This window comes from Euprymna scolopes, chromosome 22, assembly GCF_053919585.1.
Source record: "Euprymna scolopes isolate OS-2025 chromosome 22, ASM5391958v1, whole genome shotgun sequence".
Taxonomy (NCBI): Eukaryota; Metazoa; Mollusca; class Cephalopoda; order Sepiida; family Sepiolidae; genus Euprymna; species Euprymna scolopes.
The window spans coordinates 47,719,235-47,747,183 of NC_136503.1; the positions used below are offsets into that span (position 1 = coordinate 47,719,235).

General features: G+C 32.1%; 1 protein-coding gene across 2 annotated transcripts in view; it reads left to right on the plus strand.

The window, feature by feature from the left end:
* Positions 1 to 1,863: 1,863 nt before the first annotated feature.
* LOC145243417 (uncharacterized) overlaps positions 1,864 to 27,949 on the plus strand; it is a 136,680-nt gene continuing 110,594 nt past the window's right edge. For both annotated transcript variants that reach the window (XM_080106279.1, XM_080106280.1), the window contains exon 1: positions 1,864 to 2,295. In XM_080106279.1, the coding sequence (XP_079962405.1) occupies positions 2,189 to 2,295 (107 nt within the window). In that variant the 5' untranslated portion in view covers positions 1,864 to 2,188. The remainder of the gene's footprint in view (positions 2,296 to 27,949) is intronic.

The following is a 27,949-nucleotide window of genomic DNA, read 5'->3' on the forward strand; positions in this document are numbered from 1 at the left end:
ACTGTTTCACGACTGCGCATGCGCGGTCATGAAATAGGACTACTTCCTAATGTTAGGTATGAGTTGGTTTGAAAACACTTTTTGAAAGTCATTTCAAACTGGTGTAATGGTTATCGTACTTGAGTCTTTAGGTTTTGGTTTTGATCTCAGCTCGAGTATTAGCTTTTTTTTTTTACTTTACAGGAAGTGAACTGTTTAGAAAAAAACATAATACTTGCATGCACGTGTTTCGGTTTCCGTCCGTTTTTATTTTTTTATAAAAGGAATTTAACGTTACGTTCTGATAATACACTTCGTCTTTTCTGTTCTCTCCCAGTGAAGAAATTTTTATTTTCCCATCTAAAGTAGCCCTTTTCTTTTTTTATTGAATATTGAGCGAGTGCGCAAAAAAACAAAATGCCCATCAGTCTTAATATCACGAAAAAAATACTTGTCCGCGACAATTTAAAATGTGATATTCGTTCAAAGCAAACCCGAATACATTTGAAAGTCAACTTTTTAGTAGTAAGTCTTTAGTTGGTCCTCTATCGCATATTGATTTTTTTTTTTTTTTTTTTGAGGGGAGAGATTTAACGGAAGGTGCTAATAGCTAATATATAATAATACCAAAAATGTCTGGTGGTCTAGAAATGGTTGATCATAAAAGCAGCAAATCCCCCCCCCCAAAAAAAATTAAACTATATTTTTTTCGAAAAGTAAATAAATCCATTTATTTGCATAGCGCTCCGCTCAGCCCCACTAGTTACGTGCTATATTCAGAAGTTTGAACGCATAAAATAAACGAGTTGGGCGCTATGCTCCATGCATAAATGGGTTAATTTTATAATGATTTGATGGTCAACTTAGTTCATATAACTAAAATAAATAAAAACATTTATAAAAAGACCCATCAATTTCTATCTTTTTATGCCTCTAACTTTTTCATAGGTTTATTGCTTGGAAAGTATTTCTAGTCTGCTGATCATGTATAATTTGATCTTATCTTTTGCGACATTGCTCAAATAAAAGGCCTCATTTTGAAGTTTTGTCTCGGAGACACTCCCATGTAAGATGTAAACAAAACATTGATAGTGACGCCATTAACCCAAAATTGGTACAGCCAATAATGCAGTTATACGGCATGCTAGATACGGGACTTGTCTTTTGGTTACGAGCAAAGTGTAGTGTCTTTCTGATAATACACTTCGTCGTTTCTGTCCTATGCCAGTTAAAAAAAAAATATTTTCCAATCTAAAGTAGATCTTTTTGGGAGCTTAATTTTTCTCCACATTAAAAACTGACCTTGTATGTAACTGAAACTCTGTTCTCGGGGAGGCATGTCAACCGAGACAGGAAAATCACTCCCGTCGTTAAACTTTAATAACTAAAGTTGTTAATGTTTTTAATGGCACAAAATAAACGGGAGGTACGGTTTCATGAATGATTAAAAACTTAAAACAAAAGGAAAAAAAAAAAAAAGCGTCATTAATGAAAAAAAAAAAAACGAAATTTTGTTAAATAAATCATTAAAAATAAAAATCTTGAATGATAATTTTTTTTTAAAAATCTGCATTTTTAAAAAAGTTTATTAGAAAAAAAAACATGCTTGATTTCGTATGAATTATTTAACGTTCTCTGTTAATTGAAAAGAAAACTTTTTCACAATTACTCACTAACGAAAACCAAAAAAAATTTTTTTTTTTTTTTTTTTTTTTTATTACAGCTGTACGCAAACTATTAAATTTAATTTTCAGGATTTATGTTTAATTTTAATTAAAATAAAATTACATAAAATTCAAATAATCTAACATTATAAAAAAAAAAAAAAAATTAAAAATAGATCGACATCAAAGTTCACCGATGAAAACAACAAAAATGAACCTCCATGTTTGTTTTACTGAGAAGAAAATAACAGGTTAATAAACTGATAGCGCAACAGAAAACGTGCAGATCTCCGAAACCGAGCGAATCAATTTTCAGATAAATGCAGTACTAATATCTATATGGCATAAAACAGACAAAATCCAATATATATAAAGCAAATTTTGGGTATTTTCTATAAAATTTGTGAATTCATATTTATATATTAAGCGTTCGGTCGGGAAGAGAAAGATGGCGACTTGTACATTAACTGGGCTTGTTTTCCCATGATGCATTGCGGTTGCGTGTCACTTCCGGATCATTGTTCTCCTAGGGGGGATTCCTCATCATGGCGGCCCCAGATGCTGAGACACTTTATTGTTTATGTCGTCTACAATACGACGATACACGGTTTATGATTGAATGTGACATCTGTAAGGACTGGTTTCACGGGAAGTAAGTTTGAGTTATTAATATTGTTCATTATATTTGTGTATATCGTTTGCAGAAGCGTTATTTTCGTCCGTACTGCTCGATGACGATGTGCTCATATTTTTCTTCCCTTTTCTCTCTCTCTCTGTTTGCGTGTCTTGTGTTTTGATTATAGAATTATAAATATTCGGATGTTTAAAAAAAAAAAATAAATAACCCTTCGATACTTTTTACTTAATGCAGCCTCTTACCGTTCTTCGTCCGGGATTATGTTTCACATCCAATATTTGACTGTCGTATACAGAATATATAAACAACCTGTCCGATCATGTTTGTTAATGTCTTCTACAATCTATTGTCGACTTTTTTTTCTTTCATTTCAATTTTTCGTCTCAAATATCAATATTTGATTTAAACACCGACGTTATGTATTTTCTTAAAGAAAAAAAAATGTTTGAACTCTTCAGTATGTATTGTTATTATGTGTTTTTTTTTCTTAAGATTACTTCCCCCTTTTAAGTGTTTCGAAAATATAATTCGGTGTACTCTTGGTGAAAAAAAAAAAATGGTGTTATTTATATACCATAGTAATGTTTGCTTTTTTTTTCTTTGCTGAACTAGAACACTGTTCCATTTCGTAGACTTGTTTTTAAAAGACCTAAAGGCGAAACTTACTTCTCGATATTTTATTTTTATTTTAATTTCTGTAATCAAAATATAATGACGACAAATGGCAATCATTGACACTGGTTAATAAAGTCTTGTTTTGTGTTAGTAATAATAATATAGGCTATAACAGGCTTGTTTTGGGTGAATGTCACTGAGTATTATTATTACGATTTTTTCTACTTTTTATATTTAATCTAGTCCTTGTTTATTTGTGTATGTCGTGATTTCGAAGGGTTAATTCAATGAGCAATTTTTATTTACACATTTATATTACCGTTCAACCAAGGGAAGTTAATATCACTTCCTATTTTTTTTTTTTTTTTTTTTTTTGCTCGTTCAACCTTCACCCCTCCCTCTCTCTTCGTGGACGTCATTTGCATCTCTCTCTATAATTAATAACATTATGAGACCTCTCGTGCCTGTGTGTTTCTCACCTCTGCGTAACTTACACATTTTTTTAGTATTTTTTAGTATTAATCGATCAATGATCGATCATTTATTGAAATTAAAAAAATGAAATCACAAAATAAAAGGAAAATGAAAAAACTCATCGAAAATTATTACTAAATTAAATCCATCTTAGTGCATTTCGGTTTCTGCGTAAATAAATGAACCATTTTATTCTTGTGCTAATAGTTTAAATTAAAAGAATAAATTACTTGGTAATTCTTCAGAGTGTGAAAGGAATTCGAAGCATTTAAAACTGTCGAATAAGAAGCCAATTAAACTGTTTGTAAAATTCTTAGCCAGTTCCAATGTATTAAAAAAGAATGAACATGTTTGAATCTATTTACATCCAATAATTTTATAAATAGAGATTAAAGCAACTTAACAAAATTGCGCAGTTTTATATCAATGAAAATAATTTAATAACCAAACAATAGTGTAATAATTAAACTTTCAAAATCCTATATAAGATTTAGGTTTATTAAGCGAAGAAGCGCCGTATTTTTTATTTATTTATTTTAATCGAAACAAAAATCAAGGTAAAAACTTGTCAACGCCGGGTAGCTATTGATTAATAAAATATAACTTCCCTTATCTTAATAAATTTTAGGTACAGTTACGGATCGTGCTAAAATAATAACGTTAGAAAAAAAAAAAATTCTTAACACAGAGAGGAAGGAGCTTTGTTAACTCTTTTGTATTTTTGCTTACTTAATAGCAAGAGATAACCTAAAAAAAAAATTTTTTTTTTAATTGAATTTAACTTAAAAATCCTATCTAAAAAATACAACAGTTCGTTAATTGCAGAAGTACCGAATTGTTTCCATTGAAGCGAAGTAAGTATGACCTGGTTTTATTTTTCCACGTTTATTTATTTATTTATTTATTATAGTAAATATTGTCTTGTTTGGTTTAAGCCCCGCCTTTTCATACCAGCTGGGGATGGGTATCTGGCTGTCTTAGGGGATCCTTTTCTTTTTTCTTCTTTTTATTAATTAAAATTTTTTTTTTTTTTTTTTTTACATTAAATGAGATATGGTTTAGTTCGATCCTAGGTCATCATCCCAACCGTTTCCGTCTCCTTTAGGGTGGGAAGGACCATTTGCCGATCGCCTGAGGGGCCAGTACCGGGGGAAAACCGATGGATTCGGTTATGGCTGTTTTTGTATCTTCCCAGAGTGTCCATACCCGTGGGAGAGCTGAACTCTTACACGGCACGGTAAACTGACTTCATGCGTGGCTACCGTGATATAACGATGGTCACGCTTCATGTCTCTATTTACTTGCCTCCCCTCGAGGATAGTCAAGTTTTAATGTAAAGAAAATCCATCTTCCCAAAAAAAGGCACTATGGATTAAAAGAAAAATTTATTCTGTCTAGAAGGATTTCTCCTTCACTCACCGAGCACAGAAAACATGAAGTGTAGTAGTAGTGGTTAAAATCAAGTTCCGTCCTTTGTTTATATTCTTCGTTAACGTGAATGCCCTGGAAAAGTCACTTCTTGATTAATGTTTTTTGTTTTGTTTTTTTACACGGTGGTCACCAGTCACCACTTATCAAGGCCGGAAGCCACTCAGGGATAAGGGTTATTGCAAGTACAGTAAATTAGTGTGAAGATTTGATGAAGTGTTTACTTAAGGGTGCGGTTCATTAGGAATTTGTTAACGTTGGACTTGAAGACATCCAAGTTGTAGTCAGGTGGGAAGCAGGCAGACGGAACAGAGTTCCACAGGCGTGCACTTGTAAGAAAGAAGCTTTGTTCATGGAATCCACGTTTTGATTTAGGCACAGATAAAGAGTGAGGGAAATTTATCACAGTGGATTCAGCTAGACGGGTGTTTTTCGTGAAAGATTGGCGAGGGGGGACCAGAGATTGGAGTTTAGACGAGCACCTGCCATGGAAATAACGATAAAACAAGGATAGGCTCGCAACGTCTCTTCTGTGGGAGAGAGGTTGCAGGGTAGAGAAAAGGGCATCCTCCACTAAGCCACGAAGTCTATTTTATACTCTGTCAAGGCAGGATAGGCTGTTTTTAGCAGCTCCTGCCCAGATATGACAGCAGTATTCCATCCTTGTTTACCAGTTTTAAAATATATAAACGAACTTGGCTGTTTTTTTTTTTTTTCTCAAAATATTTTAAAATTGGTAAACATTCATCGGAAGGGACTTTTCTAAGGTATTCATTGTGAAAGCACAACGATCAGCTGACGAATGTAAACAAAGACGGACAGAAATTGATTTTATTTTTAACCTTTCGGAACATTAGCACACATACTACACTTTGTGCTTAGTCAATTTGCTGCCAGTTGGAAGTAATTTTTTTTAATTTAAATTAACTTTCCGATTATTATGTGAGCTTTTCCCCCCTCTCTCAATCTTTTCGTGTTTTATTTATATTGTACTAGCTGGCAGCCCAGCGTTGCCCGGTCGTATAATACTCTTAAACATGATATTTTAATTTATGTAGATTGCGTATGTATTATGCAATCAGTCCTCTTGAATATTATATATTATGAGGAATAATTTGCCTATTGGACTAATTTGCAAAAAAACATTAAAAAAACAAAAAATAATAATGTCGTTCATCAAATTCCCTCTGCGTTTGTTTACAATATCACGCCAGCTGATATTTGGGCTTGACGATGAATGCCCTGGAAAAGTCACTTCTGTTTAGTTTTAAGATATGCAAACAAAGAAATGATGTGCGGCGATTTTAAATGATAGCTCTTCTTTTATCATAAATTGAACTCCTTAATAAGAAAAAAATGTAAATAAAACTATGAGGTACACCCGGGCTTGAACAGGGGATCATTTGATCTGTAGTCAAATGCTCTACCATTGAGCTATATAATTATAATAAAACTGTTTTTTTTTAAGAAGAAATGCTTTGCTGAAATTTTATCTTCATTGCCGGTGTAATGTAAAATATTCCCCTGTAAAAATTATTCTTTTGATCTATGAGAAAATCTATTTCTAAGATCGGATTTTTCAATGCTTATCTGATGAATTTTTGTACAAAACATATCTAAGAACACTGCCAGACATATAAATTAGCTTTGTGTGAAATTTGCAAAAGATAGACTCTACCGTTTTGGAACCTATGAGGAAAGAACTCTCTCTCTCACACACACACACACACACACACACAAATAGTGATTTTTATATAATAGTAGATATATATATATATGTGATACAATCACGTTGACACACCGGGTCTCGCCAGATCACCAAAGTTAAGCAATGATATGCCTCGCCAGAACTAGCTAGGTGACCATTTGGGAAGGCTAGGTGCTGTATGCACCATGCTGAGTCCTAGAAATTTTTAAGTTGGTATCTGAGGGTGCATTAATTGACTGGGAGAGATGTACTCCCAATCTTCGTAAAGATATGCATTTAAGAGAAACTCTGTAAAAACCTGTGCTCTGTCTTGTGACAGTCATCTGCACCAACAAAGATTAGTAGTAATACTAATAAGTGTAGTTGGTTCTACACAAAGCCTTCACCACTATAAACAAATCATCTGTGTGGATTTCTAAACAACTTAATTGTTGTGGTGGAACCTCAGACATCAAAAGTGACGGGAGAGTCCATATATACTAGCAGGGAGACCCGACATTGCCCGGGATTGAATAATGATCAACGAATCATCATTTCAACTACTTTTATTGTCATCAAAATCTGTGAAATTGCCTATTTTCCAATCCAATCGATTGATTGCCTGCTCTAGTCAGGGACCCACCATGGTGCACTAGGAGGAAGCTTCACACGCCTCCTTGCAGTAACTTAGTCCACAATACATTGTAGTCTAAATTGCACTGTAGAGAACCTACAGTTAATTTTACAAAATTATTTTAGCTTAACTGCTTGAATTAAAGTTTAAATGCAAAAGTAAAGTATCCTGGTTCAATTGTTCTCTAAACGGAAACATTCATTTCGAACGTGCCCCTGTCTTATCAAAGAACTTATACTGTTGATTTCATATGCCAAGCCTTTCTGCTTGTTCAATGATAAAACTTTTAAAATGCACTGATGTTGGATTGTATAAATGTGTTAACTTTGGTCAAAATCGGACTGTTCTTCCTTTTAAGTAGATTTTTTCGAATATCAATTTTTTTTTAATACTTATTAAGGGTATTCTGATACAAAAATCTCTAAGAACACTCCCACATATAAAGCACATGAGGGACGTCCAACATGTGCCATATATTTACCCCCCCTCCATATGTAACATGATGTAACTGTAATTTAATTTAATATTATAACTTTTATACCAAGAAGAAGCTTAAAATTAGCTTGTAATATTTTTTAATTTAAAATATTTTTTCAGTGTATGAAAATAATAGTGAGACCAAAATCGTGTTTACATTATTATCAACGTATTAAAATAATGTTCTTATATAGTGATCATTTTGAAAGCGTAAATAAAAATCAACTTTAAAAAATAAATAGCTGTATTTTATGTTGTATGGATGCTCAGCGTGAATGTAGACACCACAATATTATTACACTTCTTTAATGAAAATAACATATTAATCCAAGTATTCTGTGTAATGTAGTTTCAGAATATATATATGCTTATAGGGGAATCTATCTCACAAACTTGAAGTTTTTTTTCACAAACCCAGGAATTACAACTTATATATATAAGCACCCCTTCTTGGGTTGAGAACAGTTAATTAATGATATTGCCTGCTGCTTCTTAGCATAATGCAAAGCACTTTGTAAATTAATAAATAGGGTGGCAGTCAATGTTTAGATAAAAACGTTGTAGGTATCATTTACCAAAGCCTGCACCATGACTATAAGCAAATGACTCTAAACCTATGGTTGTCTTTGAATATTTCTGACACTCTCATGCCACATCATTTGAGAACCACTATTTTAGTCCAAATTATTTTTCTTTTAAAATTCTCCTTGCAGGAATTTTTTTGTTTGTTTGTAATATATAGATAAGTTTTTATTCAAATAGCAAATGAAAACCTGAAGTTATTTTTTTTAGTCCGGGCTTTATTAGGTTTCACCTTCCCTCTCACAGATTTGATGTTACCAGATCAGGCTGTCTGAGGATACCGGCTCCCTGGTCTAAAATGCATCAAACATTGATGCTTTTTTTTTCTTTTCACTTTGCAGAACATGATTGAGTTTTGCAAAGCCCAAAACAAAAGCAACAATATTCCTCTACAAAACAACCAAACCAAACACAATGAATAGTTATTTGAAGATATAAAGAACTTACCAGTTACCGTTTTACCAAAATGATCGGATTTGGCCTTAAATAACCTGAAAAGAGTTGATATGCCGTAAAACAAAACAACCAAACCTCTCTCCCGGAAAATCATTTCATGATTATGAAAATGAATGTTGATTAAATTCTAAACTTTTTATTATTTTTTTCAAATATTAGTTATCGTTTATAGTATTTAGATAATTTGAACTACTATCCTCGTCTTCGTTATTTTTACAACATTTTGGACGATGTAACCACCAACCTTCTTTAGATGCACCTTCTCAAACTTTGAAACTTGTATGGAATTTCGGACAGAACCCTTTGTTTAATCCATGAGGATTGATTTTTCTCATTCTGTCAGCCAGGTTTGAGTAGAAGGCATTAATTTGTTATTTATTGCTAGACGACTGTCACTTAGAAATGATTAACCAATACAGTATGAAACATTAGTCATTAGTTTGAAATTTGTGGAAATGACATTTAATTGAAAAGTTTGCTCACTAAAGTTGTTGCACTTGTACACCGTCGACATTTGAAAGATTGAATAAAAATATCGTATTAAATGTTGAATGCTTATCTTGTTAAAATCTCCAAAAATCTATTTGTTTACATTTTAACATAGAATATTTGGAAATGGACAAAAATGAAAATGGATGTCTCCAGCAAATATATTTGCTGGTCCCCCGACAAAGGAGAGATTGGACCTCATAATTCACTTCCATTCATTTGTTCGCACTTTTCTCAGTAACCATGCCTGTTTTTTTTTTTTTGTTTTTTTTTTTAATTTTGCGTAAACATTAGTCATGGTGAAAGTAAATTTTTACCAGAACGGATTTTCTGAAATAACTCTAGTTACCCACCTCTCCTCTCTCCAGGGCCCATTATTTCATTTTTCACTTTTCTTGATAACCATGCCTTGGATTTTTAAAAAAAAATTTGCACAAACATTAGTCATGGTGAAAGTAAATTTTTCACTTGTGAAGGGGGACCCTGCATGCTCGGCTTGTTTTATTCAGCTTGAGAATCATCTATCTGACCTATGCAAAAATATTTTCAAAGAAAAGAGGTACATGAAAGGAGTTTCAACTAATGTTTCAATTTTTATTTGTTAATCTTACAACATTGTAATAATAATAGATTTATTTTCAAGCTGTTTGACATACATTTTTACCTGGATGTATATTTTATACAATGAATTATATATATATAGGGCTCTATATTGCGAGTGAAACAGTCGCATTTGCAAGTGATTTTTCAAAGTGGCAACTAGAAATAATGAAACGCTTATCTTTTGGCGATTGTATTTCTTTCACTGACAATCTTCCAAAGCTCACTACGGAGTGAAAAATATCTTTTCAACTTTTTTTAATATTTTATTAAAACGAACAAAGTAAAATTATTTAAACAAAAGTTTAATAAAACAATATACTCCATTTTTTGACGAAGGCTGTTTAAAAAAACATCTGAAGAAAACAGAATGTCTATACTTTCAAGTATCAACATAAAATTTGTTGTATATTTAGAATTACACTTATTTAAAAATATACAGAAAATTTTTTATGGTGTACATACTCGTCACAGAATGAAGATGTCATATTTTAAAAATTATATGGGTTTGGCTAGTAAACGAAAATATTTAGTTGTCAAAGGTCAACTAACGATAAATTTACCCATAGAGCCCTGTATATATATCTATATATATATATATATATATATATAATCTCCCTCCTCCAACAACAGCATACTGCCACTGAGACACAAGAGACTACTGTGATTAGGGATCAGTTCATATTACATATAATTTCTACATGTTGGTACAGTTGAAAACAAGAAGCAAGAAGGGAATTACAAAGAATTACAATTTGAGGAAAGAAACTATTAAAGTAGAAAGTTTTCCTGCATCTGGGGACCTCATCAGTGGATGGGTGAGATATTTTATTGCTAGTTAGGTTGGTTGGTGATATTTTATCTAGTACTTTATTTGTTCTACCATGGGTCCTTGCATAAATGGTAAAGTACTAGATAATATTCAATTGTGAGTGACACTCTCTGGAGGTTGAAGATTCAAGATCCAATCTCCAGTTTGGATTACTTAAAACTTCCACTCTATCATGGCTGACAGAATAGGAGTACACTACCCCCCACCGAATTAAATAAAAGACTTTGCTTGAAAGTCTGTCCAAATCCCCGAGTTCAACAAGATACACCTGAAGATTGGAGGTTACTCCAGCAAATATGGTATCAGAATAACACTCAAGATGAAAACAGTTGTCTAGATAATATAAATTATCAGTCTTCATTTTGGAAATTTGGAAACATGATTAAAAAATCTACACATTTATTTTTTATTTTTATTTTTTTCACTGTGTGCCCTTGGATATAGATGTTTGGTAGTAATAGCACTATGATTTGAAAAAATAAATGTTTCCTTTGCCATATGTATGTGTAACCATACATTTCTCATAGTTTTATGCAATAGAATTTTATTTTTTCTTATTTATTTATTTACAAGGGCAGAATTAGACACCAGGTCGGATTTTTATGTGGGGAAAAATCTAACTCTGCAAAAAAAAAAAAGTAACATCTTGAATTGGAACAAAAATATAAAAAAAAATTGCCTCAATCTAGAAAGATTGCGTCTCCATCACTACACAACAGCAGGGGAAAAATGGAGTGTAGTATCAAAACAAATGCTGCACTTTTCTCCTAGCAAAAAGTTCAAGAAAGTTGAGAAATGTTGTTGTTGTTAATTTAAATCTTAGATACACGATTTTTTCGCTTGTTTAAAAAAAATTATGTTTAGGTAAGCTCGTGTGAAAACTAGGATATTGAAAATAACTTCTAACCCTGATAAATTTAATTCAAGGATTTTCTGTTTTTAATATTTCAGTTTTTATTTTTATTTTTTAAACTTTTTATTCGCCCCAAATGAAGCATATTGCCACTGAAGCTTAGAAGGCAGTTGTGATAGGAGTTTAAATTTTGAGATGGTAGATAGTTTGGCAGCAAGATCTTTGTTCACATTACATTTAAATTTCTGCATTTTTGTATGATTGAGGAAACCGAGAATTTCAAAAGCCAACAATCCAAGGAAAGATGTTATCAAAGTAGAAAGTTTTCCGGTTTCTAAGTACATTCAACTTATAATCAAACTATTTTAATACTAAACATTGTTTGGTTATTGTTTTTTGGAAAAATTATGTGCTTCATGGTTTTACTAAGAATCATGACTGTTATTTGAATGTTTACTTTAGCACATCCATTCAAAATGTTATTCCAAGTTATCTTCTATAATATAAATCTCACCTGTCTGTTTAAATGTATGTTTGTATGCCTGCCTAAAACTTTCGACAGAGGCGGATTTTCACAAAATCAGTATCATTTTGAAGCTCGACGTCTCAGACAAATATAAAAAAAATTGGCCAAAAACATTAATTCCTTCACCCTCAACTGGGCAGTTTTCTACAAGGAGGGGTAAATTTTTTTGTGAACCATTTTTGCAAGTCATCGTATCGGTTGGATTGACTTTGCCTAATTTTAAGATTCCGAACTTCCGGTCGTGTCATGGAGTAGCGGTAAGACGTCAGATTTTTTTTTTTCACTTTCTTTTCTGCCTTCGCATCACAGGTTCAAGCTTGCCTGCTTACTACCACTTTTTTTTTTTTTTTTTTTTTTTTTGCTTAACACACACCTCCAAACACCTGGGCACCCAGGCTAGTATTTAATATAGAGAGAGAGAGATAAAGAGGAGCAGTGAGAAATATTCCACATGTTGCACTGATAAAGCATTCTATTAAATATATTCAGTTGAATCTTCATATATATATATATGTATGTATTTTTTGATTTACAAAACATAATTAGATTTATTTTATGCAAAGCTTAACTGATCCTCATAAAATATTACTATTAAGCTCATGACTAAAAATTGTTTCAAACTTTGAGTTTTATTTTTTCTCTTATTCGAGTTAAACAAAGCTTATTACCACTTGGATGTAAGGGACCTATGTCTACAAGGGGTCCTATGTAGGGAGTCAAACAATAAGATGTCTATTTGCATTACATTTAAATTTATGCATGTTAGTACAGTTAGAGAAAGCAGGAAAGAGGGAAGGCTAACGTTCACAAAACATAATTTCAATTATTGAATAATGTTCGCCATGTCCTGCTACAAATTGAAAATCAAATGGCGGCCATGACTAGTCAAATATAAAAAAAATTGGTGAAATCCATGTCGAATCTGCTCCATGTCTCACTAGCAGCTGAACCTCCATGCCATCATCTAATATGTTACCATATCAGATTGTTTGAAAATACTCGCTTTTTGACCTAAAATGTGTCAAACATTCATGTTATTCTTATTTTCCCTTTCCCTTTGCAAAACTCAACCATGTTCTACAAAGACAAAAGCAATTTTCCTCAACAAAAAAAAGCAAACCAAACATCATGAATAAATATTAAATAAGCCTGATTTTTTTTTTTTTTTTCATTCAATAAGTTGAAGACCTCCAAAGAGGGAAGTAGTACCATTAAAATGAGCAACCTTTTGTGCTCTAGAATTTATTTTTCAACATAGTCGCCACCATTCTCAATGCACTTTTGCCAGGAATTCAATGACGCATCTCTCTTTCTGATGCATAGCCATGACACACCATTAATATTTGCAACAGAGATGAAAGTTTCAGCTTATGAATGCATAAGTTCAGTCATCATAACAATACAATTTGCAATCTTCTCCGACCCATTTGAGTGGAATGAAAAAAAATAGGAGGCATTACTTTTGGAATGATCCTCCTATAAAGAACTTGAAACATAAAAGCTTTTTCTAAAATTACTGGATTCGGTATTAAATAACCCGAAAAAGGGTTGATATGTCGTAAAAAAAGAGCAACCAAATCAAACTTTATGCCATTAGAAAAGTATTTATAGATTGATATCCCTCACAATTCCAGACCACTACCTTCATATATATATATACACACACACACACACACACAAAAGGGTCTGTTTTCAAATAATAAACTGCAGTATCCGGTAATTCAGGTGTGCTGATTTAACAATAAATGGTTCTATTTACTTGCCTCCCCACGAGGGCAGAGTTAAGCACAAGGTTGGTTTTTAATGTGGGGAAAATCCAGCTCCCCAAAAAGGGGAACTTTGGTTAGGAACAAAAATAAAAATTGTCTCAGTCATGAAGGATTTCTCCTCCACTGACCGAGGGCAGAAAAGGTGAAGTGTAGCATCAGAACAAATACTACACTGTGATCTTGGCCCGGTCATTTGAGAAGGACTGATTTTCCTTCATAGAATAGTTTCTAATTCTTTCATGTGATATCATTTTTTTTTTTTATGAAATTTGCTCCAGACAAGGCATGGAGCCACTTGATGTGATAAGCTGACAAAAATGGAAAATGATTATCACAAAGGCAGGAGATGCGTATTGGTCTTAGTCTTGAAAATATGAAGGCTATAAGGTAGGAGGAAAATGATCAACAGGAAAAGAGTTATATAAGCTTGCAATTCTTGGAAACAAGCTAATGTAATAGGAAGCTGTATTACAATGAGGTATCAAAGCAGTGAATTGATGGAGACCACTAGACCTACTCAAATGAGCTGGAACAAAGGAAGCAGGGAATACATCAAACAATTTTGAAGAAAACATGCTATAATAATATTTAAAGAAAATACTGAAACTAGCAACTTTCCATCTGTAAAAGATATATTGCAAAGAAGAAAAAAAGGGTGAGTGCCTGTCAAATTGCAGATAAGTTTCTGCACCTTTTATCAAGAATCCTCGAATAGAACAGATTATTAGTTATTGTATATCTTGTTGAATTATACCATTATTTCAATCAAGTGGTGCTCAACGTTGTGACATGATCATTCTCTTTAAGAAGTGAAATGTTGAAGTACAACCTTTTTATTTCATTTTAAACAAGAACTATGGTAGATTTCATTAAATACTAGCAGGGGTACCCGGCGTTGCCTGGGTATGTGTAGGTGGTGTAGTAAGGAACCAGAGGGGGGATTTAAAGGGGGGGGGGTCAAAACAACAGTAGGCAGCCCGGGTGGAGAGAGGTGTTAAAAGAAAAGGTAGTAGTAGGTAGGCCAGCCCGAACCCGTAACTCGAAGGAAAAAAAAAAGGTTAAAAAAAAGCGTAATGTCTTAGCCGATGCCTCCATGGCGCAAGCGGAAGTCGGAGCGTACAAATTTAAGTATAGTCAATCCAATGAAGACAAATATGTTGATGCAAAAACCGACCTCTCCTTGTAACAAAACTGCCCAGTTGAGGGTGAAGGAATGAATGTTTTTGGCCAATTTTTCGATATTTGTCGTCCGAAGGATCGAGCTTCAAAATGATGCCGATCTCGGGAGGATCCATCGCATGTCGAAAGTCTTTGGCAGACATACAAACACACACGCATTTTGTGCCCTTTGTATGTATATATATATATATATATATATATATATATATGAATGATAAAATAAAATTTATGCTGAATAAAACTTCCAGTCATCGTTCTCTTTTAATTCTTTAATCACCTTTTTCAGTATGGGTAGAATAGGATGGAAGGTCATATCTAAAGTGGAAAAAGCAACAAAAGTAATTGGTGAGAAGTTCTGATTTTGAAATAAATTAAACCTGTATTTTTTTGCTAGGTTTTTTGAAAAAACTTAGTAATTTTATTTTAAAATTTTATTTTTACTTTACAATAACATAAAAACACAGAAAAATTAATTGAATGAAGCAAAAATTATTATTAATACCATTTGCAATTATATCTTCTGCTTATACGAGGGTAAATCAAAAAGTTCTGAGACAAATTGAAGAAAAACTTTATTTATGGAAGTTGAAAACTTTATTTTTCCACATACGATCCGCCTAACTCAATACACTTCTGTAAGCGATGTTTCCATCGATAAATGCCTTCTTCATAAAATTCTGAAACTTGTCTAGTGAACCAGGTCACAACCTCTTTCTTTGCTTCATTTATGGATTGAAATCTTATTCCTTTTAAATGTTCCTTCAGTTTTGGAAATAGGAAGAAATCACTAGGCGCAAAATCAGGACTATAGGGAGGGTGTGAAAGGATTTTCCAGCGAAACTCGCGTAACATTGTTCTTACAGTCTTGGCCGTGTGTGCTGGAGCGTTGTCATGATGGAACAGAATTTGACGATGGAGCTTTCCTCGTCGTTTCTTAGCCAATGAAGTCTTAAGCTTTCTCAAAACTCCTTCGTAATAGCTTGCGGTGATAGTTTTCTGTCCTTCAAGAAAATCTAATAAAACGATTCCATCTTTACCCAAAAAAACAGTTGCCATTATTTTTGGAGCTGACCTTTCTGCTTTGAACTTGATAGGGGCTGCTGATCCTCTTGGTAACCATTGTTTAGACTGAACTTTGCTTTCAGGATCGTACAGGTAAATCCATGTTTCATCACCGGTTATGACCCGTTCAAAAAAGTTTGCCTCATTTGCTTCAATTCTAGTCAGAAGGGCCAATGAAAGATCTGATCTCAGATTCAACTGATTCTGCTGCAACGCTTTAGGCACCCAACGAGCAGAAAGCTTACTCAGACCAAGATCTTCTTTCAGAATTGAAAAGGTTGAACCAAATGAAATGTCAAGCTCCTTAACAATCTCATTCATTGTTATTCTCCGATCTTCTTCAGCAAGATTCCTGACAAGCTCGATGTTTTGAGAATTTTTGGATGTTGAAGGCATACCTTCTCTTTGGTCATCTTGAAGATCATTACTACCATCCTTGAATCGTCTGATCCAACGATAAACAACAGCTCTAGAAGGTGACGAGTCTCCATAAACATTTTGTAGAGCTTTAATGATTTCCGTCGGTTTCCATTCCAGTTTTGTTAGAAATTTAATGTTTGCACGAACTTCAAATTGGCTCATTTTGGACTGTCAAAAAGTTAATATTATAAAATATTATCTGAAAAAAAAGAATAAAAGATTTAGAATGCTGTAACTTGTCAAATTTGTTGTTAAGTAATCAGTAGTGCAATTAAACCTTGTTTTGTTGCTCTATTTTCATTTAGATTGAATTTATATCACTTGTTTTAAAACTTTTTGATTTACCCTCGTATATAAAAGGCACTTTGTGCACATGTGTGTGTGAGTTCCCTATTGACTCCAAAACAGCTGAGCTGATTTTTATGAAATTGCACACAAATGTACTTTGTGTTTGTGAGTGTTCTTAAATAGATTTTGTATTGAAAATCGATAATCAAAAAAATTTGATTAAAGAACGAACAATTCGATTTTGACTAAAGTTAATACTTTTATACAGTCTAACATCACAAGTGCATTTAAGAAGTTTTATCACTGCACAAGCAGAAAGGCCTGGCATATAAAATCAACAGTCGGTTCTTTAATAAGACAGGGGTGCATTAGAAATTAATGTTTCTGTCTAGAGTACAATTGAAACATGATATTTTACTTTAGCATTTTAAACTTTAATTTAAGTCATTATATAAAATAATTTTATAAAATAAACAGTAGGTTCTCTACAGTATAATGTAGACTACAGTGTATTGTGGACTAAGTTACTGCGGGGAGGCATTTGAAGCTTCCTCCCGGTGGACCGTGATGGGTTCCTGACTAGAGCAGGCGATCAATCAATTTGATTGATATTCACTGATTTCCATAACAATAAAAGTATTAGAAGTAGTGGTGGGACGATTAATCGGAATCGGAAATCGTTAATCGTAAGAATCGTGTATTTTGGGAGGTATCGGAATCGCATCGTTAAAAAATACCTTAATTTTCCGATTCCTTCATTACGATTCTTTTAGTCTGATGTTGAAAAAAAGAAAAAAAAATCCTGATATTTCTAACCGCAAGAGAGAAATAAAAAGAAACCAAAGAAATTCATTATTAACAGGGCAATGCTTAGTGCCCCTCCCTTACAAGGTTCATTCATTCAGATCTATTGTAATCAAAACTACAAAAGAGTTAACTTGAAAAGAAGTATGCAGGGCTCTACATTGCGAGTAAAAATAAAAAAAAAACGCTCATCTTTTTGGCGATTGTCTTTTTTTACTGACAAATCTTCTAATAGTGAATGAAAATGCTTTTTCAACTTATATTTTCTTAAAATAAAACGAGCAAAGTCAAATTATTTAAACAGTAAAATGTTTAATAGAACGATATACTTTTTTTCTCTTTTTTTAAAAGAAGGCTTTTGAAAGAAATATCTCTAAAATGAAATTGATCACGTTGTATTATTTCGCAAAGTTTTGACAGTAGTCGGTTTCTTTTGAAGTTTCAAAAAAATCGACCCCATACCTATCTCTTCCAAACCTAAAGTTATTAAATAACCCCTTCGTTAATTTAAGGGTAATTAATTCAATTCAGTCAAGTTTTTTTTTAATTTCATTGAAATAAAATCCATTATATTTTTTTTTTCTCCATAAAGATAAAACCCTGAATTTGATTATATTAAAAGCAGAATAATATAATCTTTTTTCTAGAATTTTAAATTGAAAATTAAAAGTGTTTTGTGCAGTTCTTTGCCGAACGAAAAAGAAATTAATATATATATTTTTAAAAGGTTTTGTAATCAGTTAATTTTTATGTCATTTACGATTAATTAAATAATTTCATTTTAAAAAGTATTTATAAATAGAATTTTACTAAGGACTTATAGTTGGGTTTGTATTACTGTACACATAGATTCGAAAAAGTTGTCAAAAAACAAATATATAACAAATAAATGTTATCAAAGGCAAGATAAGTTATTTTTCTACCTAACTGGATATATTTTTCGGGTTTTTATTCAATGTAACATGTTTATTCAGCTCGAAAAGCATACAGTGTTTACCGATGTATTGGAAAATTCAAAATGGCGCCCGACACTCTCTTTAACACGGTAAGTTTGGGAAAAGATGTTATAAATAAAAAACTATACAAAATACTGCTAGAAACTCGCTCAATGTATGTTACCGTGACATATTTTGATATATATTCGGTGTTTTTTTTTAATAGTATTTTGTCTAGTTTATTATTTATAAGACCTTTTCCCGAACTTACCATGTTAAAGAGAGTGTCGGGCGCCATTTTGAATTTTCCAATACATCGGTAAACACTATGTTTTTCGAGCTGAATAAACATGTTACATTGAATAAAAACAAAAAAAAATGTATCCAGTTTGGTAGAAAAGTAACTTATCTTGCCTTTGATAATATTTGTTTGTTATATATTTGTTTTTTGACAACTTTTACGAATCTATGTATACAGTAATACAAACCCGGTTATTTTGTATCTACGGCGCCATGTCACGTGGTATATTGTTTTTGTTTTTTTCATTATGCACGTTCATTTATAAATTATTAAATTAAATATTTATCTTTTTTATATTTAATTAGTATATATTTTCTTTCTCTTCCGCTATATTTTTTAAATTTAATTCATTAAATCTGTTAATTATGAGGACCAAAATAATGAATCGTGTGTATTTATTCTCTAATTTTCTTGTTTTTGTTCTGTTATATAAATTCTATTTTATTTGTTTTTTCTCTGAAGGATAAATTCTATTTTCTTTGATTTTTTTTTTTTTTTTTTTTCTGTATTCCAATTAAGTAAAATAAATTTTCTCTAGAATAAATTTTGCTAATTTTTCCGTTTAGTTTGCTATATAATAATTTTATTTAATCCAAAACACGACGGTGTAGACATAAAATATCTCTTCCAAAGTTAGGGAACATATTTGGGAACTACCGACCATAAGTATAAAACTACCTGGTATATTTCAAAACAATAAATTCCCTAGGAATCGGAATCGGAATCGTACTTGGTATCGGAATCGTTAATCAATATTTTCCTGGAATCGGAATCGTATAAAAATTAGGAATCGTCCCAGCACTAATTAGAAGTGTAGAATATTCATTAAATTTATTTATTGAATTCCGGGCAACGTCGGGTCTCCCTGCTAATAGTTTGTAAGTGTAAAATGTCTTAAATTTTCATTTTGTTCTAATCCTTTAACTCTCCTATTTTGGTATACTTTGTACTTTTTTGTAGCACAGTGCTATCATTGCAAGCTTTTTTTTTTTTTTTTCCATCTGGTTGATTGGACTTCACCAGTATTATGTCAGCAGAAAGATTGTACTCTTTTGTCAGTAAAATTAGCATGTCGAGTTGCTTCTTTATAATTATTTCCCTGGTGGTTCTAGTGTTCAACTAAATCTGGTCTTTAACAGTGTTTATTACTTGAACGCAAAGTGAATCACTTGAGAGCAAGGTTGATTTCTTTCAAAAAGGCCGCAAGTATCACCACATTAATATGTTGTTTCTTTTATTGGTACTAAGTTAGCGTGCATCTTTAATGATATTTCCATTTGTGCCCAGTGACATCTCAACTGCCAATAAACTTGCATCTATCGACACATTCACCTCCATCTTGTCATTATTCCACTCTCCTTTGGAAGGGTCCTGTTGCTGCATCCTGATAAGAGTGTACATTACAATTGTTTTAGAGGGCATCATCGATTTCCTAATCAAGTTTTGTGACTTGATGTTTGAAGGAAGTCGACACATAAAGTCATTAAAAAAAAAAATCCTTTCCATATAATTGCAGTAGCGTCCAAAACTAAGGGACACTTTTAAAACCTAATATTTGTTAGAAATAACAATTGTGAAAAGCTGAAATTTTGACAACTGGTAGTAGTTATCATCCATAAGACTAAAATTTGAATCATTTGCAAAGGATAGAAAAAGAATTATAACAATTATTTATTTATTTTCAAAATAGGAATGTACAAAAGTAAGGGGAAAAAATTGAGAAAAACAATGTAAACTGTATGCTATATTCAAATATTTTGATTTCCTCTAGGGACTTACTTAGTCATTTGTAAACGTTGCATCAGCCGACACCATGGCGAAACGCCAAAAACTTGATTACTCTGTGAGACAAGCTATTGTGAAGCTACACAAGGAAAAGCACACCATTAGAGAGATTTCAGAGTAAGTGAAACATTCCAAGAGTGTTGTAGGCAGGGTTGTTAAATCCTACAATGATACGGGCAAAATAGTTGGTGCTTTTAAAACCGGCAGACTCTGCAAAACTTTGGCAGGAAAAGATTGAATAATGCAGCGTATGTCATTAATGGACCGTTTTAAATCTTGCACAGAAATTAAAAGGGTTATGAATAGTACCTCATGTTTTAATGTGTCAAGACAGAATGTTTCTAGACGACTGCAAGAAATAGGGCTGTTTAATCGAACCCAAGGAAAGAAACCACTTAGTTCGAAGAAGAAGAAGAGATTAGAGTTTGCAAACATGTATGTAATTTGCACATATGAAAATTGGGCAAAAGTATTTTTCAGTGATGAAAGCAAGTTTAATTTATTTGGAAATGATGGAAAAAAATGTAAAGAGACGTATTGGTGAAAGATTAAGTGCAAAGTGTACTAAGAAAACTGTCAAGTTTTGAGGCAGAAGCGTCATGGTATTTGGAATGTTTTCTAGCCAAGGTGCAATGCCTCTTGTCTGGTTACAAACTCGTGTAAACGCGCTGATCTATAAAAACATTGTTCAAGATCATATTGTGCCAATCATACAGAATTCAGGTTTTGATAGGGCTACCTTTATGCAAGATGATGCCCCATGTCACAAGGCAATGGTGGTACTGAGTTATCTTAGCGAGCAAGATTTTGAAATTATGGATTGGCCACCTCAAAGTCCTGACTTAAATCCAATAGAAAATCTTGGAAAACCTTAGGAGTGAAAGTTATGGAAAGAAATCCCACTAACATGGAGGATTTGTGGGTGAATCTTCAAGAAGAATGGTCTAAAATTAGTAATGAGGATTGTCAAGAACGGATTCGTTCTTGTAGTCGAAGATGTGCAGCCGTCATTGAGAGCAAGGGCTCATTTACTAAATATTGGTTGTACATGTATTTTTATTGTTTTTTTGGCTGTTTACATTGTTTTTCTCAATTTTGTCCCTTACTTTTGGACGTTCCTATTTTGAAAATAAATAATTGTTATAATTCTTTTTTTATCCTTTGCAAATGATTCAAATTTTAGTATGTTATTATGGATGATAACTACCAGTTGTCAAAATTTCAGCTTTTCACAGTTGTTATTTCTAACAAATATTAGGTTTTAAAATTTTGTCCCTTAGTTTGGGACGCTACTGTATGTCCACTATATCACTTCTTCGTCACCACCTCAGGTTAACTTGTTCCTTCCCAGTGCTCTGCCACCATCTTGCATCTCTTCTGAATCCTTAACAGTCAGCTTATATCTCTCCAAGTGTCCATTGATGCCACATTCTTATTAATCAGGAATGTATCTCCACTTTTTAGTGTAATTCCGCTTTTTGTTAATCCAGAAAAGACGGATTTCCACTTAATTTTGTTAGAAATTCTCCTGTATGTGGGTTTTCCATCTCTTGGTCGAAATCCACTTTTTATTTGTAAGATAAGAAAAGGCTTATTTCTTCTAAATTGTTAGCGCTTTACCTCCTTACTTTTTTTGTTATGTGGCTGGATTTTCTTTCTTTCTTCATCACTCACTTTATCTGTAATGTAAATGAACGTGTACTAATTCTTTAAATGCATTTACCCCACATTTTATATATATATATATATATATATATATAAACTTAATTTTATGCATGTAAAAAATATTTAAATAATAAATTAATTACAAATAATGTCCCAAAAATGTGAGGGCGACTAGAATATAAACAAAGGACAGATAACCTCTCCCTTTAAAGTACTCAGGGAGTGAAAAAAAAACACCGCAGTATCGCTTATAAAAAAATAAATAAATCTTTATATATATAACATTTTAAAAGATGATGAATACGTTACATAGGACTTTATTGTATTTTTGGAAATAGAGTACAATTATGAATATCTCCAGTATCAAATAATCCTTATACACTGTGAAATTTACTTTATGTATGAAAACCAAAGAGGGGAGATATATAACATATGAGAAATATTTGGAACCAAGTCTCCCCTTGCTGTTATTTCAAATCATTTGAAACATAGTAAGTTTTAGTCTCCCTTCCATCAAGGTCAGAGGTTTGGGAAAAATATCAGATATTTTGTAATTCATATGCAAAAGTAGGAAAACAAATGACCATGATTGAAACATATTATGGCTGTAAAAAAAAGTGCCAAAAGTAGGCGCTGGATGATAGATAATCCCCTTAATGTGTGACCTTAAGGGCAAATGTCATAAGAATGTGTGGAACTTCTTGAGACTGCCACTGTTGACTAAATATGTCTCTTGAAGGGCAACAATATCAATGTTCCGTTTGGCTAGCTCACAGGCAAGAATTGCAGTTTTTCTAGTGTCATCAATTTGTTGAAGATCATTGGAGAGGCCAAAATGCATGGTTCTAACTAGTGATGGGATGATGAATCGGAATCGTTAATCGTAAGAATCGTGTATTTTGGGGGGAATCGGAATTGCATCGCTAAAAAATACCTTAGATTTATGATTCTTTCATTACGATTCTCTTATATTTTTAAATTGAACTGTTTGTTTGAAGTGTGATTAATGCTCTCAAAAGTTTATGATAAAAACGTCATAGAACTTTTCATAACATATTTAATATGATATACAAGAATTTTATTAACTACTTTAAAGGTAATCTTTATTTATCTTGAGTTTCGAAATTTTTTAAATTTCTTTCAATCTTTAATTCTTTGAGTAAAAAAAAAAAAAAATTTTTTTTAAATTTTTACTTTTAGCTTAACTTGCTTTTATATTTCACCATTTTGTTTTTTAGTAATAAGTGCTTCTCTACATTAAAAACCGACCTTGTGTCTAACTCTGTCCTCGTGGGGAGGCAAGTAAATAGGAAGTAATATGGTGGCTGAAAAATGTTTTTCGACCACCATAAAAGCATTACAATACATTTAAACCCTGAAGAATTTCTGCCATGTGCACGTGTTGTTAACTAGCCACTATTTGAGTTTCAAACTTAAAAAAAAAAAAGCGCTTTAAAATAGTAAAAACACTAAAGCTTGGAAGAGAGGTTTCAGGCACCTCTATTATCCCAAAGAACCAGCTAAACACTTTGCAATATTTTTCAATAATTATTTTTAAAAAGAATTCTTTATAATCAATTTTTATTTAAAATTAAGAAATTATTATACTTATCTAAGCTGCACCCATTTTTGTTATTATCATTTTATCTGTTTTGACGGAGTTTATGTAATTATTAACAGGAAAATTGGTGAAAGTCAAAATGGAAGCCGTGCTATTTTAAAATATTATTTTCAAGTTCAATTAAAGTTTTACTATACCCTTTTCTTATTATTTTTGTATTCTTTTGTTATTTTTATTTATTTATTTTCTTTTTTGCCGAATTTAACAAACAAACAAAATAAAAGCAAAACGACGACAAAAATTTGGTGCACTTATATTACCGTTATTTATTTATTTTATTTATTTATTTTTCTTTTTTTTTTTTTTAATGGTTTAAGTGCCTCGCCCAATGTCTGAAGAGTTTTTTTATTGTTTTTTAAAGGAAAATTGGTGGAAATCAAGTCAAAATTAGCACTTGTGGCAATAAACAAAAAGCTTTAGTGTGTACGTACCTCTCATGGAATGTCGTCGATCGAAACACAGTGAAATGTTATTTGGTGCTAGTGCATTTATTGATCCGCTATTTTCAAATAGTACTTTCAAGTTTAATTAAAGTTTTATGATACCTGTTTTTATTAAATTGTTAGGTGAATGTACAGAATAGGTACACAACACACTCCCGTCCTCATGTAAAGAATGGCTTTCTAAATAATGTCATTATTTCAGCATGGCTCAATAAGTGCATGACTACCTTTTTATTTTCTTGAATAAAATAAAAACTACTCGACGAGAACACTACTGTTTTTGTTTTAGTAATTATTTTTTATTCAAAAATAAAAAATAAAAGTTTCAATTGTTCAAAACATGTTTTTTCCCCAAAGCTTATTGGGATGTTTTTAATTACCATATTTTTCATGAACGTGCTCTAAAAATGTTTCAAAATTATCTAATATTTTTTCACTTTTCATGTTATAAGCCTCTCTATTCATGGCCTCATCGATATGAGACCATTTAATTTCTCCTACTGATCCCGATATGTATTTCAGTCTTCTTTTAATACGAAACCAGTAGGCTTCAATATTGTTGGTGCAAACACCAGTAAGCAGATCCACAAAATTTTGTGAATGGTTTATAGTCCCGTGAGCATAATTAAACTTGAAAATAATATTTTAAAATAGCACGGATTCCATTTTGACTTTCACCAATTTTCCTGTTAATAATTATATAAACTCTGGCAAAAAAAAAAAAATATCCATAAAACAAAAAAAGACAGATAAAATCATAACAAAAATCTTGCGCAAATTTCAAGCCAAAATAAATTTAAAAAACTGTCACACATGCAAAAATTCTTACATGGTAAAACTAAGTTCTCCCTCAGTTGAATAATGTACAATATCGGAGCTGATGCGTATTTTGCTACAGGGGTAGCATTCGTGTACGTCCGCCCTTTTTCTTTATATTTTCTAATATATAAAATAACTCCTGAAATTGATTGTTATTAATTTCATTGTACATGTTTAATTCATGGTTAAAATATTTGTTTTCAACTTTTATCTTCAATAAAAGAAATTTTATGAAAAAAATGAAATGGTTTTCAAAATTTCCTTAATTGTATTTCCACTTTTTCGCTGTACCAAATTGTTTCGCTACACAAAAACTTTTGATTCTATAATGGTATATTTCAAAACAACAATTCCACGGGAATCGGAATCATACTTGGTATCAGAATCGTTAATCAACATTTGCTGGAAACGGAATCGGAAAAAATTTAGGAATCGTCCCATCACTAGTTCTAACATCCCAAATTGCCACCCGCAATGCAGGTGGTTTCATTTCCTTCTCCTTTATATAATATCTGTGTATTTAGGCAGTATTTTATTTCTTCAAATAAATGAAAACGGTTATATAAAACTAAAAATAACATCTAACATATATTTTTTCGGTAGTATGCAGACAATCTTTCTTTTTTTATTTTTTTCTTCATTGTCAAGATCTAACAACATATTCATCTGACTACTCCTGATGATGCTAATGGGACTCTTTTAAAAGACAGTCTCCAATAACATTAGAAGAAGTCAAGTATCTACGGCAACAACGTTGTTAGATGTTGACAATGAAAGAAGAAAAAAAATTGCCTGTATATCACTGAAAAAGGCTTGTTAAACCAAAATATTTGAAAAAAATAAAATTTCTCCCATCATGATTTGATTTCTGATTTCTCATATAAATTCATAATAAATTGAATTCAGATTTAATTTGAAAGTTAATTTGTGCATGAATAATGATCCATTGACAAAGATTGATGGTAGGTAGTGCCTTATTCACAACTTGTTTAGGGAAGATGCTATCACTGACATGTCACTAACCACATTTCTCAGATAATACTGAGCTACTTTTGATTCTTTTTTGGAAGTAGTCCTTCATCAAATGATTGAGACATTGGTAATAAGTAGCCCTTGTAGATGGACCCTCACTGGGCAAAATCTGATTACTCTCTCATGGTGCAGCTATTACTAGTTTCTCCATTGCTGGCTTGTCCATAAAACCACTAACTGCTTTCCCAACAATAGTATGTAGCAGTAACTCTTTTGTAATTATCAGTTTGTCCAAGCTGGGGATGGGGCATTTTACAATATGCTAAACATTCACTCACTATCTTATGCATTCCAACCGAGAGATCTTTTTAAGATTCTGACTGTCGCTTTAAGTGCAATTGTTTGAATCTCTCTTGCACTTGGTTCACCAAGTATATTTGCCAGGTAGTTTTTGAAATTATTTTTCATGAATCCAGTTGCTCCTATAATTACTGGAATGATAAAGATTTTCCCAAGATTCCAGTTTCTTTTCATGTCGCACATAAAACCTTGGTATTTTCTTATCTTTTCCCTCTCGGCTTTGTTAATTGAACATCATTGGGCAACGCTAACTTCTACTAAGGTTGTTTCTTTCTCCTTCTTGTCTCCAATCACTGTCCAGTTTAATAGCTCTGTTTTCTAGGTATGTAGTTGTAGCGATTGCATAGTCATAGTGGATGGTGTATGACTTATTTCCAACTGTTATCTCTGGTAAACATGTTCCAAGGACTTGCGGCTGCATTCGATATTCAACTTTTTACAGATTGTCCAGCGGAAATATTTATACACTTCATTGTGTTGTATCGTATAGTAGCCATCTCCCAGCAGAACCTTGCAGTTGAATGTCAAAAGGCTCACTTTTTTTTTTTTTTTTTTTTTTTTTTTTTTTTTCTTATCAGTTTGTTCAAGCTGGGGAATGGGGCATCCTACCAGATGCTAAATATTCACTTGCTAACTCGGGTATTCCAACTCAAAGATTTTTTTAAGATTCTGACCGTCCCTGTAAGTGCAATTATTTGAATTTCTCTTGCACTTAGTTCACTTGGTATATTTGCCAGATAGTTTGGAAATTCTTTTTCATGGGTCCAGTTGCTCCTATAATAACTGGAATGATCACATGTGTATATTTACATATGAACAGGCAGACCTCAATAAACACTATAACTTTTTAATAGTCTACAGATTAAATCAGGGCTGGGAGTCGGATGTTAAAAGTCTGACTTGTTATCTGATATAATTCACAGTGATCTCACTCAAAGACAAAATTTTGATTGATCCTGTGTGACGTCACAACCAAAACAAAAGCGGCTGTCCAGACAGGGTTTGAAGTGATCCGATGAACCGAAAATGAAGTAGAAGCTTTGCAGTACAGTACAAAATATGATATATCTCCAAAAATAAAAGCAAAACCATACAAAAACTGCTAAATTGTTCAACTGGTGAAACCAAACAAGAAAACCATGTAAAAAAAAAAAAAATTTTTTTTTTAAATTATTGGATTTAAGGAGTCAGTTGGATAAAAAAAATTCTGACTCGACTACTCTTAGAAATTCGACTCCGACTCCAACTAAAACCTCCGACTCCCTCTAACTCCGCAACCCAAAATTAAATCTAACAAATTTTGTGATCAAGCTATAAATTTTTTTTTTTTCTTTTAGGGGAATAATTGTTCCTATTTTATTATATAAATAGTGAAATCAAAGGAGATGCAATGTTTACCTGATATAAGCACTGGTAAACTTCGATCTAATATAAATAGCAGTATTTATATATAGATATTTTAATGTCAACCAAATAAAAAAGCTCAATACACAAATAATAGTAGAGCTTATGATAAGAGAAAAGAAATTAAAACTGTAAGTTGAAATTTACAATAAATTGTTTTTCGGAGTATTCGGTCGAACAATTAATTTT